Genomic DNA, 18146 nt, shown 5'->3' with positions numbered 1-18146 from the left:
TACCAGGCTCAATTTCTGTTTTACCCAGGGAATTCTGGAGGTTGTGATCCAAAAGCTTTGCTTTTTCACTTAATTGAACAATACAGTATGTAGCCTTTAGAATTGGCTTCATTTATCATAATTTATTGGAGATTCACACATGTTGTGTGTATCAATAGTTTATTCGTTTTTATTTATGCGTGGTATTCCATTTTATGAATGCATCATAGTATGTGTATCCATTCCTCAGCTAAGGAACGTTTGTGTTGTTTCCTGTTTTTGGTGATTAAAAATAAAGCCTTTATTAACTTTTGTGTGAAGGTTTTGAGTGAATGTAGTTTTTCATTCCACATGGGTAAAGGATACAGATTGCTGGGTCATATGATAAATGTGTTTAATTTTACAAGAAACCTGACAAACAGTTATCTCAAATGCTATATCAGTTTTCATTTTTGCCTTAAGGTATAAGAAAGAGCTCCACTTGTATTCATACTCACTGGCTATTGTTGGGCTAAAATTTTTTTAAAACTATTCTAATAGATGTGTAGTGAAATCTCATTGTGATATGAAGTTTCATTTCTCTAATGACTAATGATATTGTGCATTTTTCATGTGCTTGTACTCAGGGCCAGGGTTAGAGTGAGGCAACTGAGGCAACTAGGTCTAAAATTTTAGGAGGCATTTATTCTCAGGTGCAAGTGCGTGTATAAGGTAGCGCAGGTGCCACACTTGCCTCAATCTTGTCCTGGCTCTGCTTATTTGCTTTCTTGTGTATATTCTTTGGTGATGGATCTGTTTAAATCTTTTCCTCATTTTTTTCACTGTTTTTTTTTTCTTATTATTGAGTTTTGCAAGTTCTCTGTATATTCTGGGTACAAGTCCTTTATCAGATTAAGAGTTTTGCAAAAAACTACATCCCAGTGTATGGTTTGCCTTTTGATTCTTCTAGTTGTCTTTTTTGAAGAGCAGAAGTTTTTGATTTTGTTGCTGTTGCTGTTTTAGAAGATGCTATCTTGGCCATTTTGGGGGGAGGATGACCCACCAGATAGAAACAAAAGCATTATCTCAGATTCTCCAAAAAGGGTAGATAATTATGTTGCTAGGAGTTAAGGCTTCTTTATGGTGCTCTCTTTCTAATCAGGCCACTAAACTTTGTTATAGGAGAAAATAACCAAAAGGAAGATTTTTGTGTGTGGGTGAGAGCCTAAAGAAGTTTCTCGAACTTCTTAAAAGTTGACGTTTTGTTCAGTCTTGTCTCATTTTTTTTCTCTTTATTGTTCCGGAATTTTAAAACTTTATTTCAGTTCTTTTATTGGTTGTTCTTGAAGTTTAACTCTGCATATTTAATTTAACAATGTCTAGAGTTAAGAATATCATAGCTCTCAATTTTTTAAACAGTATAAGGAATTGATAATAGTTTATTGTCATCTTTCCCTTCCCAGTTACATATTCTTATTGTCTCATATTTTAATTTTCTGCTATTATTCTGTGTTGACAATATTTATTTGGGTTTACCCATGTGTTTATGATTTATTTGTTTGCCTTTCCTTCTTGCACTTCAGACTTATGTTGGGCCCATTTTATTCCTCTTCAATTGTATCCTTTAGAAGTTCCTTTAGAGCAGATATCTTGGTGATAACATGTCTGTAAATGTTTCTGTTTTTCTTCTTGAAAGATAGTTTTGCTGGGTGTACAATTCTGGGTTGATAGCTTTAATTAGTCTATTATTTTAATTAGTCATGTGCTAATTTAATTAGTCATGTGCTAACCTTCCTTTAATTAGTCTTTTATTGCCTTGGCTTCTATTTTTCTGATGAGAAATTGCAGTGATTTTACTTTTCTTTCCTTTGCATTAATGCCAGCAAATATAATTCAAAACAGTGAATGATATGTCCTTGATCACTGTTTGCTTTTCGGATTTTCTGTTATTCTGTAATTTAATTACAATATAAATGGCTATGAATTATTTCTATTTATCCTGTTAAGTATATTTTTATATTGTGCTTCCTGGACCTGTAGATTCATATTTTTAATCGGTTTTGAAAAATTTTCAGCCATTACCTTTTATGATATTTTCTCCCTTCCATCTTTGTTTTCTTCTAGGACTCCAATTTAACACATGCCAGATCAGGGGCTGGCAGACTTTTTCTGAAAAGGGCTTCACAGGCTACGTGCAGTCTCTGTTGCACACTCTTTGTTGTTTTTTTAATATATATTTTTAAAATTTTCTTTTATTTATTTATGGCTGTGTTGGGTCTTTGTTGCTGCACACATGTAGGATCTTCCCGGACCAGGGCTCAAACCCATGTCCCCTTGAGTTGGCAGGGAGATTCTTTTCTCCATGGCTCTTAACCTCTCATATTTTTCATATCCTTATCTCTTTGCAACAGTCTATATAAAATCTTTTGATTTATCTTCCAGTTCACTAGTTCTCTCTTCAGCTCTAATGCTGTATTCATTGAATTCAACAAGTATACATTTTTATTCAGGATATTATTATTATTAATTATTCTTAATTTGTCATCTGGTAGCCAGAGAACTTCACTAAGGTTAATTTTTTTCTCCATAAGGATCTATGCTTAAGTGAAAGTTCCAAACACAGCTTTTCCATCTCACTACTATTTCAAGTTTTAATCTTCCCTGTGCTTTTGCCTCGGAAATCAGCCTCAGGGTCACTTCCCCTATCCCCTTTTCCTGGCTGCCAACCTCTATAGGTAGGCTTCTGGCTATACTGGCTTCTCACTGCACTGATCCAGCTCCTGCCTCTGATGCCTGGCTCTGGGCTGCTCTGGCCCACCCTGGCCCAAGCTCCTGTATGCTGTCGTACTGTTTCCCAAGCTAAAAGTCTTGGATGCTGTAGCTTAGGCCTTAGTTAGCTCCAAGATCAACCCACATTTGTTTGTTGATATGTTTGTTTTGGGGGACAGAGGTCACTGGACACCTCTGCTACAATTTGTGAGAGCAAAGCTACTACAGTGTGTACTTTCCAGCATATAATTGCTGTGGAGATGTCAGGTTCCTTGGAGCTTCTATTCAATTGCAATGTCAGAAGCATAAATAGACTTTTTTAGAAAAAAGGCTATTGAAAAAAATTTTTCTTTCACAAGGCATTGTTCATTGAATAAGAGATGACAATATATTTTAGAATTTTTAAAATATATTCTTCATAGAATATTTCTCTCAAATTTATTGTGTTTTGAGGTTCTTTTTTTGGTACACATTTTTACTTTCTGTGGTATTTTTATTAAAAATTCACCAATGTTTTTTACCTAATGCCATTACTAAGATAATATTAAAAAAATAATGAGCCACATTGTAGTATACTATGAACATTGCTGTATGCCAGCAATGAATTTGATATTTGGTGTAGAAGTTTTCAGTGTAGTAAATATATATATATATATATATATATATATTTATATATATATTTTTTTTTTTTTTTTTTTTTTTTTTTTAATTCAGGACAATGTCTGACCAGGAGGAAGGATCTGATGCTCAGAATGTTGATTCATCAAAAGAAAGAGAGGATGCTTTTGGGACTACCAATATTCCAGTTCCCTCAGGAGAGGTTCCAGAGTCAGATCAAACTGAAGACTGTGAATCTGAACTAGAACCATCTAGTGGGGGCCGTGAAAAACGGGTTGAGGAGCCGAGTGACCAGAGCGTTTTAAGCCTGGAACTAAATGATGTCAAGCAACTCATGGAAGACGTTACGGCAGATGAACAAGTTTCATATTCTCCAGGAGATGGTGGAGAGTCTCTAGCTAAGTCTGATAATGCAGTGCAGTCAGCCGAACAATATTCAAAAGATTCTCTGGCATTTCTGGAAAAAATAAAGACTGTAAAGGAATCTCTGAAAACATCAATGAAAGATTCGTCAGCAACAGGTATTACCTAGGGATGATAGGGTATTTTTTCCGCCTCATTTTGAAGAATGGTTGTTTTTTCTTGTTTGTTTTTGCTTGAAGATTTATTTTATATTTGATATTACTTTCCCACTCTCTTATCCACCAAACCTCTGTGGCTATGCCACTTGAATCTCTTAATTATGTGTGAAGCCTCTCCTTTATTCTGCAGTATCTACTTCCCTAAATAAAGGAGCATCAATAAATTTTAAACTGTTGTCTCTCTGTTTTTCCAAAATAAAATAGGTTCTTAAAATGTTTAGGGAGAAATTTTTGAGTATAATTGTAATTCTTTTGCATGCCATTTTGGAATTAATTGTACATAGCTAGCAAGTAGTGGGATGGGAACTTGACACCATATTTTTCTAGTTTCATATACAGTACTCATTCTACATATCTCGTTGCTTTTACATATTTCCATATTTCTGCTTAGTGTTAACTTTATATTAAGCTTCAGAAAAATCATTGTTGTCTTTCATTATGGGTTAATTTTAAAGACATAATGTTGATCACATGGCATGTGGAAGTTATTACTACATTCTTGGTAACAAAGCAGAAGGGGAGCAGCAAGAAGGTGGTTACATGGAGAATTCTACTTGGGTGGTTAACTGACTGCTCCTTCCTCCCTTGTCCATAACTTTTGAGAGAGTTTCCATCCATAGAGTGGAGAACATGGGTCATCATTTTACAATAACAGCAGCTTAGTCTGGCTGGTACAATGTAGCTTTTGAATCTAGTGGAGTAGTTAGCTCTTGTGTGGTGTGTCCACACAAGTAAGAATAAAAAGGAGGAGGAGAAGTAATCAAGCCCATTTATGCCTAATTGAAGTTGTTATCCCTCAATTACATTATTCATTGTGAATTTGGGCTCCATTTTTTGATAATTCTGTGATTCCCTGTGATTATAGCTTTTACCAAATATATGATGATTTTAAAAAAAAGTGGTCTTGGTCCTGTACTTCCTGAGGCTCACAGTTTCCTGAACAAACTTTCCCTTCCCAAAGCTTAGGAAGTCACTGCTATGGAAAATTTAAAATACATTAATCATAGAATGTTGAATCCAGTAAACAATTAAAATAGCCTTCTGCTAATGTAACATCTGTGAGAGTGTTCTCTTACTAAGAGAGAACTGTGAAAATAATATTTAACAAGCTTAAAGAACCTTAGCATCAATAATGCCTTGTTACATTTCATGCTGGGACTAGTGATGAATGTCTCATAGAGCTTTATGAAAACTGTCATGTCAGGCATCTAGAAATATATGAAACTTTTTGGTCTACATGTGTACTCTCCACTCCATCTTACTTATATCTTCTCCATTAAAATTTAAAGTCTGTAGATATAAAAGTAAAAAGTTTACCCCATCATAATTAGTTTTTAAGTATTATATACCCTCCCTATAATTTATGAACAGATAATTATTTTATAATAACAGTTTTTCTCTATTTTTAACATGTGTCTTGATTTTTATTTTATAGAGTTGGGAGTGAGCTACATAATGTCCATTTTTGTGAAAAGTAGATTTGTGCATAGTTATTCCAGATATTTGTAAAAAACAATGATTTTCTGTTTTGCATTTTGCCAGCTATAGATATAAATCAATTATGGGAAGAAGAATGGACTTAGATAATCTTTTGTCATCGCAAGGTCAAGGAAAATTTTCTTTGAAAATTTCCCTATTGGTTTTTCTTAACTTCATGAGTACACACTGATTTCCTGATGCATGGTATAAATATCTAATCAAAGCATGTATGTTTCTAAGTTCAGGTCTCAGGGTCTCCCTTTGTAATACTACACAAAAACACTTGATGTTCTGAGATGTTTCCTATGTTTATATCTGAATTATATATACCGGATATTGGGAATCTTTAAAAATTTTAAATGATTTTAAAAGAACCTTTAAAAGCACTTTAGTTTCATTTCCTCCTTCTCACGGTATTCTGGGCAAGGAGGTAATCTCGAACGTGCACTGATCCTCATATAAGGCAATGCAAGAGAGATCTGAACTTTGAGCTGGAGTTGGGGGAGCAGGCATTGACCATTGATGCTAATTCTTGAGATTATGCATTGATTTTCAAAGCAAAATGCTGCAACTGAATGTTTGTCACTTTTCCTCTTAGAAAATGAACAGTAGCTCTTATTACGGAGGTGTGGTGGGAGAACATGGCAGAGACAACCTGCATTCTATGTGATTACAAATTGTCCCATATTTCTCTGCCTGTGGATTCTATGATGCTGACCCTTGCTTTTAACTATGATTCTATTTTTCTCTTATTTTTTCTACAGTAAAAGTTGTACTTCTTCCTGTGGGCCAGGAAATTATAATGCCCTTTAAAGTTGACACTGTTCTAAAATGCCTCAAGGATCATTTTTCATCTCTATTAGGTGTCCCACCTTATGTCCTGCAGATAAGATGTGCAGGTAAGCTTGGAGGCTAATAAAACTTATCGAGACTTCTCTTTGATTTGTTAAACTAAATATCTTCATGTTTACTGTTTGAACATTATACTGTGGTTATATATTCATTCATTCAACACATTATTATTGAGGACATACTTTGTTCCAAATACTTTGCTAAGAGCCAAAGATATGAAGAAACATGAAACAAAATCCCTGTTTTCAAGTTGTTTACAGACTAGGAAGGAAGAAGATGTATGCAGTGGTTACCACACAGTGTGTAACTGTTTTGATGGAGATATGTTCAAAAAACTGTGAGAATAGCGAGGAAGGAAACTGGGAGATTCTAGAAAGCTTCATCTGATAAAAGTGATAATACTTTTGCTAAGTCCCAAAGAGGTGAGAAAACCTGGGACTTTTGGGAAGTGGTAAGGAATTTAGAGGGAATAGAAGTAAATTATATATGGGAAGTAGGAGGAAATGAGGTTAAAAAGATAGAAGATGAATGAGCATGTATATATAGAAAAAGAAGAGGACTGAAAATGGTTTATCAGTCTTCTGTACATTAAGATCAGTTCACATTCTGATGATGTTCAACTTTATTTATATTTTGTGGGCAATATTGAGTAGCCCACCTTATATTAGCCTTGTGTCATGAGAGGCTGAGGTCTTAGTAACTGTGATAGAATTAAGCAGACTAGAATAGCTCAGGAAATGTTTCTGTAGAATATGCCTGCACAGATCATAATATTTTATTTTAAAAAGTTTGGTATTAACTTATAAAGATGTCACAAGTTTCTAGGGCAATAAGAACATTTTTTTTGTGGGAAAATCCGAAGTGCTAAAAAGGAATAAGCCATACCTATGAAGTTCTTCCTCCTTGCCAAATCAGAGAAAAACAATCAGTTCTGTTTCAAAATTATTTTTAGAAAACTATTGTAATGAATGTGCTCCAATAGTAAGATGTTCATGTATTCAAACAACAGGTTACTAAAGCTTGATTGAGGAAACAAAGCTAAAATTTAAATAGTTATTGTAACAATAATGATACTGATGATGATAATGATCATGTTGATGATGATGGCTAATTCAGTGAGCACTTACTATGTGCTAGTCCTTCTACAGAATATTCTGCCTACATTATCACATTATCATTCAATCTACACAACAATCCTTTGAGGTAGGTATTACTATTAATTTTTTTTGAGAGATGGAAACTAAAGCTTGAGGAACTTCTGCAAATTCCCAAAGCTTATGAGTGGCAGAGTCTGAACTTAAATATAGGTATGACTCCAAAAAGGGAATTTGGAACTGCTTGGCATTAACTATAAGGTGAAGTTCAAAACTGGAGAAGAGAGAGCACTTTGAGACTGAGCACCTGGCCAGTGGTACCTAAGAATCTATTTCTTTGCACTTCATGACTTTTCTTCTTTATGTGTAAATACCATGCATCGCCACTGGCTTATGTCAGCAGCAATAAAAAAAGAGCTTGATTCTGTGACAACCACTCTCTAAGACAGGTACTTTCTTCTAGTACTAGAACTGGAGTCCAAGTTTGGTGGGACTAAGCCTACAATAGAAACAATTAGAGGGCTGAAGAGGGCTCTGTGTTAGTTGGAAGAGGAATCTCTGTTAGTTTCCTATGACTGTTGTAACAATTAACAAATTTAGTGGCTTATTTTGCTTATGGTTCTGGAGGCCAAAAATCCTAAATCAATTTCACTTGGATAACATGAAGGTGTCAGCAGGGCTGTTCTCGGGAGGCTCTGGGGAGAGTCTGCTTCCTTGCCTTTTCCAGCTTCTAGAGTTGCATTTCTTGCATTCTTGGGCTTCCTCATTTTCAAAGTCGGCAGCATAGCATCTTTAAATCTCTCTCTGCTTCTGTCATATCATTTTCTCTGTAGTCAAATCTCCCTCCTCCTTCCTCTTAAAGGGCACTTATGATTACATTTAAGGCTTATGTGAATAATCCAGGATAATCTACCCATCTCAAAATCCTTAACTTAATAAAATCTGCAGTCACTTTTTCCATATAAGGTAGCATCCATAGACTCTAGGAATGTACATGGATATATTTTAGGGCCATTATTCAACCTATTGCAAAATCCATATAACGTTAATTTTTTTTTTTTTTTTTTTTGCGGTACGCGGGCCTCTCACTGCTGTGGCCTCTCCCGCTGCGGAGCACAGGCTCCGGACGCTCAGGCTCAGCGGCCACGGCCACGGCCCAACTTATACCCCTGGACCGGGGCACGAACCCGCGTCCGCCGCATCGGCAGGTGGACTCCCAACCACTGTGCCACCAGGGAAGCCCAAAACTCAAAGATTTTTGAATGTGCTTTCTTGAACATAGCTAAAATAGACTACTGGTATCTGACATATTTCTAAGAATGAGTAAAACAAACCTTTGCTATGTTAAATTCCTAATTGTAATTTAGAAAGAACATACATTGGAAAACTGTTATAGTTTCTATCATTATACAAAGCAGCAGCCAGTAACATTGTACGTATTTATGTATGCCTTAAAATATAGAAAGAAATTGTCAGTTTATGAAATAAACCAGTGGGGTTGGGGGTATAAGTTGAAGCAATAAAACATAAAAGTAAGGTGATGATGTACACTTTTTTCAGCAAAAAACTGAGTCTTAGCTCTACCTTGGCATGAATTAATTTATATGAATTTCTGATTATAGAAACAGAAAGGAAGGGATTCTTTAGAACTCTGAGTGTATACATTAGGAGTGTGTATTAAAATAATCAGGCTTTCCCTGATATGGATATGTCCTATGCTCATGTATAAAACATTGTGATTTTTTAGAGAATCGATGTTTAGAATATGACTTTACTCATATTATAGAATGTGTTTTTTATTTTTAAATGTTTATAGTTGCATGGTTATTGTATATTTGTATTTCTTATTAGTTGAGAGTTGTATTTTTACTTATAATGCTGAATTCTTGCTCAGGAGTACCACCTTAATTTTTTCCATTGTGGAGTTTTTGATACTAATAATACAGCAAGAGGTGGACATCATCAATACGCTATTTGGTAATTAAACAATATGTGCTCATATAAGCACCATGGATGTTTCCCATCCCTTAAAATGAGTACATATAATCATTTCTTTGCCATAACACTTTTTATAATTTTATCTCGTTTTTAGGAATGATTATTAAAGACCATGAGACGCTACTACAACATGGAGTTAAGCCCCAGGATATTGTCCAAGTGGAAATCTTTTCTTTACATCCAGATCTATATCCAATCAAAAGAATAGATAGATCAAGTGATGCCTCTCAAATCATAACTGTCAGAGTACAAACTGGTTAGTTATTTGATATCTTTTAGATAAAGTATTTTTTTAGAGTCCCTTTGTAGTTGAACTTTCATTTAATCTTGGTTTTATCTCCTCAGGCATTGATCAGTACCAGGAAGTAGCTGTTGAGATTATAAAATCTGATTTTCACAAACCATTTCTTGGTGGATTCAGACATAAAGTAACAGGAATGGAATATCACAATGCTGGAACACAAACTGTACCTAAAAAGATTCCTGAAAAACTGAATGCATTTTGTAGGGATACACAGGTAATATTTTTATTTTTCCATGTAGGTTTTTGAAGCTACAGAATCAAAAAATGTTTTATTGTGTAGCTCTCTAAAATTAAAATCTTCTAGGGAATTATATGGTAATTAAAATAATAAAAGATATTAAATGTGTAGAAAAATATGTTCTTTACTCACTTTATGTGTATATAGTGGATATTTATTTAAATTTTTAAAATGTTTTTATTTTAGACAGTTTTTCAGAGAAGAAAGCTCCAGCAAACTACAAATACAACATCCACACAGATGACTAAAATTGGTGTGTATATATCAAATATGACTGATAAACTGGTAGCACCAGGAAAATATTTTTCAGCAGCAGAATACCATGCTAAAAGATTAAAGGCGGTAAGATAACTTTTATTATAGGTGAATACTAAATGACTTTTTACTGTGTAACCAGAGTTATGCAACCATTACCACAGTCAATTTTAGAACATTCTCATCATCCCAGAAATAAATTCCACATCCAATAGCAGCCAGCCCCTATTTCCCTCCAATCTTTCTGCTTTAGGCAACCACTAATCTACTTTTTGCCTCTATTGATTTGCTTATTCTGGGTATTTCATATACATGTAATCATACAATGTGTAGTCTTTTGTGACTGGTTTCTTTTACTTAGCATAATGTTTTCAAGGCTCATCCATGTTGCAACGTGTATCAATATATTGCAATCTATATTGCAAAATAATATTCCATTGTATGTACCCAATTGTATATACCTACTGTAGGTAGGTCAATATATATACCACAATTTGTTTGCCCATTTATCAGTTGATAGACATTTGATTTGTTTCTACTTGTTGGCTATTAGGAATAAGGCTGCTATAAACATTCACGTACAAGTTTTTATGTGGATATGTATTTTCATTTCTCTTGGTATCTGCCTAGGAATGTAATTGCTAGATCATATGGTAATTTATTTATTTATTTATTTATTTACTTATTTATTTTTGGCTGAGTTGGGTCTTTGTTGCTGCGCGTGGGCTTTCTCTAGTTGTGGCGAGCAGGGACTACTCTTTGTTGCAGCGCATGGGCTTCTCATCGCGGTGGCTTCTCTTGTTGCAGAGCATGGACTCTAGGCATGCGGGCTTCAGTAGTTATGGCTTGTGGGCTCCAGAGCGCAGGCTCAGCAGTTGTGGCGCACGGACCCAATTGCTCCGTGGCATGTGGGATCTTCCCGGACCAGGGCTTGAACCCTTGCCCCTGCATTGGCAGGCGGATTCTTAACCACTGTGCCACCAGGGAAGCCCTCATATGGTAATTCTGTTTAACCTTTTTGAGGAACTGTCAGACTGTTTTCCAAAGCAGCTGCACCATTTTATGTCCCACCAGCAGTGTGTGAGGATTCCAATTTCTCCATATCCTTATCAGCACTTTTGGATTATTGCCATCCTAGTGAGTGTGAAGTGGTATCTCATTGTGGTTTTGATTTGCATACCCTGATGGCTAATTATACTGAATATTTTTCATGTGCTTATTAACAGTTTATATATATTCTTAGGAGAAATGTACATTCAGATACTTTGTCCAATTTTAATGAGGTTGTCTTTTTTATTATTGCTTTATTGTTTAAAAAATTTTTTTAGTTATTTGCTAAGTGGTTGCTCCAAGTGTAATTTAGGGATTAGAATATACATTTCAATTTATAGCAACATACTTTGTATTAATACTAACTGAAATTTAATAAAGTATTGAAACCTTGCTCCAATAGAACTCCAAGTTTATCCCTTCTTCTTTGTGCTATTATTATACAAACATGTACATTCTGTTTATGTTCTAAGCCCTGTAATTCCTTTTATAATTATTGTTTTTATGCAATTGACTTTTAAGTAAGTAGAAAAGAGGAAAATATATTTATATAGTCTTTTATATTTTACCTACATAATTACTTTTTCTGGTGCTATTTATTTCTTCATTTGAGTTAAAATTAACATCTAATATCATTTTCTTTCAGCTTGGAGAATTCCCTGTAGTACTTGTGTATGCTTGTATACTTGATGGTGTCCTAAAGATCTCTGAGTCTCTGTTCCTTTACCTTTTTTCCCCCTCTTCTTCAGAGTGGATAGTTTCTAATGATCTATCATCAAATTCCTTATTCTTTCTTTTGCCAGTTAAGATCTGCTGTTGAGCCTGTTTTTTGTGTTTTCATTTCAATTATTTTACTATTAAACTCCTAAATTTCCACTTGGTTCTTTTTTTAAAAATTTCTGTCTCTTTGTTGATATTCTGTCACCATACATTTTAAACAAAAATTTATTCAGTATCTAACCCTAAACATAGTCAATATAGTATTTTCCTTCTTTTTTTCCAAATGGCATTAATCATAAAAAAAATTTGCAGATTAAAAAAAAAAAAAAAAATTTGCAGAAAATTCCTCACTCAGATTTTTCTTTTTCTTTCCATTGGGAGATAATTATACATGGAACTTTAAAGAAGTTTCTTGTACACCTAACATTATATCACAATCATTTCTCTACCTTTTAGTATTTATTATAAACAATTTAATGGCATTATTTTATTCCACAATGTTAACACTATAATTTAATTACTTTCTTTTTTAGGACATTTAGACATGTTTTCATCAAAATCTTAATGCTATATAAATTGTAGTGTGCATTTAAAAAATACTTAGAGAAGATGTTAGAAGTTGAATTACTAGGGGAAAAAATGATGACTTTTTAAAAGTTTTAGATATTACCAAGTGTTTTTCAGAAATCTTGTACCAAATGATGTATGCATAAACCATTTATAAGAGCCCATTCCATGCTGACTTCACCAGTAGCACATATTATTTGAAAAAATTGTCTCCTTATAGATGTTAAATATATTTTTATATTTTCTCTCCACCTATCACTCATACTTAGTTTATGATGTCTTTCATTATAGTCAAACTTATTAATATTCCCTTTTATGGTTTTTGCATTTTATGTATTGTTATAAAAGGCTATATCATCCCACAGTCATAAGTATAACTTTCTTTTATAGTTGGTGTGTGTGTACAACTTTATCTGGATTTTTAAAAATGATATGAAGAAGAGTTAAATTTTATTTTTTCCAAATGTAATGCCAACTGCTCAGTACCATGAATATTCAAGTTTATTCTCTCCACAGTAATGTATACTAAATTTTCATATATATATGCATCTGTTTCTGATTTCTGCATTCTTTCATTAATGTATATGTTTTTTTCTATGTCAGTAATGTATTGCTTTAATTACTACTGATTTGTAATATATTTTGAGGCCTGGTCCATTAGGTTCTACCTCATTGTTCTTCCTTTTCAAGACTGTCTTGACTATTAACGCAAGTTTTTCTTCCATATGAATTTTAGAGTAAGTTTGCAATTTTCATGAAAAATTGCAGGTCTTGCTCAGAAGTACATTGATCAGTTGGGGAAAAGTGGACACCTTTACCCTGTTAAACATTTGGGATATCAGTTAAACATGACAAAAGCATATGCGTTTTATCTCTGCTACTTCCTAGCATCATTTTGCTTGAATAAAAAGAATTGAAAGCAGTGATTTTGTTTTTTGCGTGACAAGAAACCTGGAGCTAGACTGCTGCTTTAGCCCAATTAGCTTAGGACATTGAGAGAGGAGCCTGTAGTCTCAGGCTGTTGACTCATTGCACTGAAGGAGACTGCTCAGCAGGGGAACCATGTGGCTAACTTTGTAGTTGACTTTATCAGTGCCTGCAATTATTCCAGCCTGAAAATGTTTACGTTTTCAGTCCAAACTAATTTACACAAAAGGAAAAGGGGGAGTTATTATAGACTTTTGGGGAGGAATGAAGTTTTGGTGAAATTTAAGTGTTACAGTATTTTGATTGTCTCTGTACAACAAGGTTGCGTGTAGATGGATCAGCATCAAGTCTGGACTGAGACATGGACCAAAGAGTCCTGTTCCTTTGGTAACAAAGTTAGGAGAGAGATGTGGATGTGTTTCTTCTCTGAAGTTCAGCTCGTTCGTTGTAAATCAAGGCTGCTTCTCTCTGTCAAAATAACACAGATCCTCCAGGCAAGAGTGGGGTGTTTCATTCTTAGTGATCTAATTTCAGACAGCAAAGTTTATGATAGATTATGATTTTAGAGAACAAAGTTTCTCAGAGAGAAAGAAAATAGTAGTCACTCAAAGAAGGGGTTGTTATGACATTTTACTAATGTCATAACAACCTGCAGAGTGTCCTTGGGAAAAATATTGCTTCCTATTAATTTTGTAGCTGACTTTATTCGTGCCTGGTATTCAAGCCTGATGGATTCTTATTTTCTCAGTCCAAATGAATTTTTAATTTCTTACTGTACGGGGCCTGGCTGGTGGCTCTGTGATGTCATCAGGAACCTGAATTCCTTTTACCCTTACACTCTAATAATTAATCTTAGTATCATGAACTTGTTACTATATGATGATAAAATGGTTAATGAACCTTCAGCATAATGTCTGCATTCTGCAAGAAGGGAGACGTCAAGGGAGCATGTCCCATGGATGCCATTCAAGAATTTTCCCTGAAAGCCCCTGCCAGTGATTCAACCTGCATCTCATTAACCTGAACTGGGTCATGTGACTTCACTGTCCCTGCTGGGACTATGTGATAATTACATTTTTAAGGTTTCATATTGTTGCTTCTCAGTAAGACTGAGATTTTGTTAGTAAGGAAGTCGGAGAGAAAGGCTATTAGGTGGGGAAATGAACAACACTACACTACACTACAACACTTTCCAAACTCAGATAAAATGATATTAAGGGAATAAGAAAAGCATAAACATACAGGAAAAAAGAATATATGGGAAGAGAGAAGAGTAAATGCCAGTCGATTTTTTAAAGTTGTAAAGCAGATGGGGAAGCGTTGACTTACTTGAGCAGAGGAAGTGAAAATCTAAATGCCTGCCAAGGGGGCTGGCATCAAGAACCAAATCAGTTTGCCCCACAGAATCTCGGAAAGTGAATTGGAGGTTCTGTGGAAGATGGAAGTGAGGTGTGAACTGTAAACAGAGGGATTGGTTAAAAGACAGTAAAAGGAGTAAATTTCAATTTAATACGTTCTTCTATCTTGATAGATACCTTTTTATTTGTATCATGTTTATTTTATTCTTGAACTTCTTGAGTTCAATGCTTGGTATGTATATCTTTCTTGTTGTAAGCAAGATTATATTATGTGTGACTACTGATATTTTTGTACTCATTACTGCCATCTCATTTTGTTTTTGATTTATTATTTATTCTTGTTTGTTTGTTTTTTTTACTAACCTTTTTTTTTTTTTTTTGGTTTGACTAAAGTTTTCTTTTCCATTTTTTTTGTTCTTTCATAGGTCAGAAGTAGGTACTTTGTTTCTATTTTTCTAGTGGTTACTCATAAAAAAATTTTAATGGACTTAATTTTTTAATACCAAATGCATATTTAATCAGGCTCTATATATTGTCCATGAACAAGTCAAGGACCCTAGCAGGCTTTTCTTCATTTCTTCTTCCTCCTCACTCACTCCTCCTGTTCAGTGAGGACTTGATCTGGAATTACAATTGTATGTATATTACATCATTATAATTTACTATATAATTATAACTTCCTATTTTTTTTATATATTTACATCAATGTAATATATATGAATTTTTTCAAATATGTTATATTTAGCTTAAAACCTTTTTTGGAAGTTTTTGCTTCTTTAATTTTTCCTCTTTTGTTGTTGTTGTTCTCTTTATTTTTTTATTTTATTTTATTTTGTTTTTTTGATTTTTTTTCGAACATCTTTATTGGAGTATAATTGCTTTACAATGGTGTGTTAGTTTCTGCTGTATAACAAAGTGCATCAGCTATACGTATACATATATCCCCATATCTCCTCCCTCTTGCATCTCCCTCCCACCCTCCCTATCCCACCCCTCTAGGTGGTCACAAAGCACCGAGCTGATCTCCCTGTGCTATGCGGCTGCTTCCCACTAGCTATCTGTTTTACATTTGGTAGTGTATATATGTACATGCCACTCTCTCACGTCGTCCCATCTTACACTTTCCCCTCCCTGTGTCCTCAAGTCTATTCTCTACGTCTGCGTCTTTATTCCGGTCCTACCCCTAGGTTCTTCATAACCTTTTTTTTTTCTTTCAATTCCATATATATGTGTTAGCGTATGGTATTTGTTTTTCTCTTTCTGACTTACTTCACTCTGTATGACAGACTCCTGGTCCATCCACCTCACTACAAATAACTCAGTTTCGTTTCTTTTTATGGCTGAGTCATATTCCATTGTATATATATGCCACATCTTCCTTATCCATTCATCTGTTGATGGACACTTAGGTTGCTTCCATGTTCTGGCTATTGTAAATAGTGCTGCAATGAACATTGTGGTACATGACTCGTTTTGAATTATGGTTTACTCAGGGTATATGCCCAGTAGGGGAATTGTTGGGTCATTGCTACTATTGTTGGGTCATATGGTGTTTCTATTTTTAGTTTTTTAAGCAACCTCCATACTGTTCTCTATAGTGGCTGTATCAATTTACATTCCCACCAACAGTGCAAGAGGGTTCCCTTTTTTCCACATCCTCTACAGCATTTATTGTTTGTAGATTTTTTGATGATGGCCATTCTGACCGGTGTGAGGTGATACCTCATTGTAGTTTTGATTTGCATTTCTCTGATGATTAGTGATGTTGATCATCCTTTCATGTGTTTGTTGGAAATCTGTATATCTTCTTTGGAGAAATGTCTATTTAGGTCTTCTGTCCATTTTTGGATTGGGTTGTTTGTTTTTTTGATATTGAGCTGCATGAGCTGCTTATATATTTTGGAGATTAATCCTTTGTCAGTTGCTTTGTTTGCAAATATTTTCTCCCATTCTCGGGGTTGCCTTTTTGTCTTGTTTATGGTTTCCTCTGCTGTGCAAAAGCTTTTAAATTTCATTAGGTCCCACTTGTTTATTTTTGTTTTTATTTCCATTTCTCTAGGAGGTGAGTCAAAAAGGATCTTTCTGGGATTTATGTCATAGAGTGTTCTGCCTATGTTTTCCTCTAAGAGTTTGATAGTGTCTGGCCTTCCATTTAGGTCTTTAATCCACTTTGAGTTTATTTTTGTGTATGGTGTTAGGGAGTGTTCTAATTTCATTCTCTTACATGTAGCTCTCCAATTTTCCAAGCAACACTTATTGAAGAGGCTGTCTTTTCTCCATTGTATATTCTTGCCTCTTTAATCAAAAATAAGGTGACCATATGTGCATAGGTTTATCTCTGGGTTTTCTGTCCTGTTCCATTGATCTGTCTTTCTGTTTTTGTGTCAGTACCATACTGTCTTGATTACTGTAGCTTTGTAGTGTAGTCTGAAGTCAGGGAGCCTGATTCCTCCAGCTCCCATTTTTCTTTCTCAAGATTGCTTTGGCTATTCGGGGTCTTTTGTGTTTTCATACAAATTGTGAAATTTTTTGTTCTAGTTCTGTGAAAAATGCCATTGGTAGTTTGATAGGGATTGCATTGAATCTGTAGATTGCTTTGGGTATTATAGTCATTTTCACAATGTTGATTCTTCTGATCCAAGAACATGGTATATGTCTCCATCTGTTTGTATCATCTTTGATTTCTTTCATCAGTGTCTTATAGTTTTCTGCATACAGGTCTTTTGTCTCCTTAGGTAGGTTTATTCCTAGGTATTTTATTTTTCTGTTGCAGTGGTAAATGGGAGTGTTTCCTTAATTTCATTTTCAGATTTTTCATCATTAGTGTATAGGAATGCAAGAGATTTCTGTGCCTTAATTTTTTTATTCTGCTACTTTTGATTAGCTCTAGTAGTTTTCTGGTAGCATCTTTAGCATTCTCTGTGTATAGTATCATGTCATCTGCAAACAGTGACAGTTTTACTTCTTCTTTTCTGATTTGGATTCCTTTAACTTTTTTTCTTCTTTTATTGCTGTGGCTAGGACTTCCAAAGCTACGTTGAATAATAGTGGTGAGAGTGGGCAACCTTGTCTTGTTCCTGATTTTAGAGGAAATGGCTTCAGTTTTTCACCATTGGGAACGATGTTGGCTATGGGTTTGTCATATATGGCCTTTATTATGTTGAGGTAAGTTCCCTCTCTGCCTACTTTCTGGAGAGTTTATCATAAATGAGTATTGAATTTTGTTGAAAGCTTTTTCTGCATCTATTGAGATTATCATATGGTTTTTATCCTTCAGTTTGTTAATATGGTGTATCACATCGATTAATTTGCATATATTGAAGAATCCCTGCATTCCTGGGATAAACCCCACTTGATCATGGTGTATGATCCTTTTAA

The 18146-nt window shown here is 34.5% G+C and overlaps 1 protein-coding gene across 3 annotated transcripts in view; it reads left to right on the top strand.

Annotated features, from left to right (window-relative positions):
- IQUB (IQ motif and ubiquitin domain containing) overlaps positions 1-18146 on the top strand; it is a 259797-nt gene that overhangs the window by 1485 nt on the left and 240166 nt on the right. For all 3 annotated transcript variants that reach the window (XR_003795298.1, XR_003795297.1, XM_029233994.1), the window contains exons 2-6: positions 3442-3866; positions 6170-6304; positions 9444-9605; positions 9695-9867; positions 10078-10233. Coding sequence is in view for 1 of the 3 variants with exons in the window: in XM_029233994.1 (XP_029089827.1) it covers positions 3446-3866; positions 6170-6304; positions 9444-9605; positions 9695-9867; positions 10078-10233 (1047 nt within the window). In the remaining 2 variants the exon portion in view is untranslated. The remainder of the gene's footprint in view (positions 1-3441; positions 3867-6169; positions 6305-9443; positions 9606-9694; positions 9868-10077; positions 10234-18146) is intronic.

This window comes from Monodon monoceros, unplaced genomic scaffold (genome assembly GCF_005190385.1).
Source record: "Monodon monoceros isolate NGI ecotype Baffin Bay Population unplaced genomic scaffold, NGI_Narwhal_1 Super_Scaffold_2, whole genome shotgun sequence".
In the NCBI taxonomy this organism is placed as follows: domain Eukaryota; kingdom Metazoa; phylum Chordata; class Mammalia; order Artiodactyla; family Monodontidae; genus Monodon; species Monodon monoceros.
Note: the sequence above shows the minus strand (reverse complement) of the source record. Positions and strands in the feature narration are given on the sequence as shown.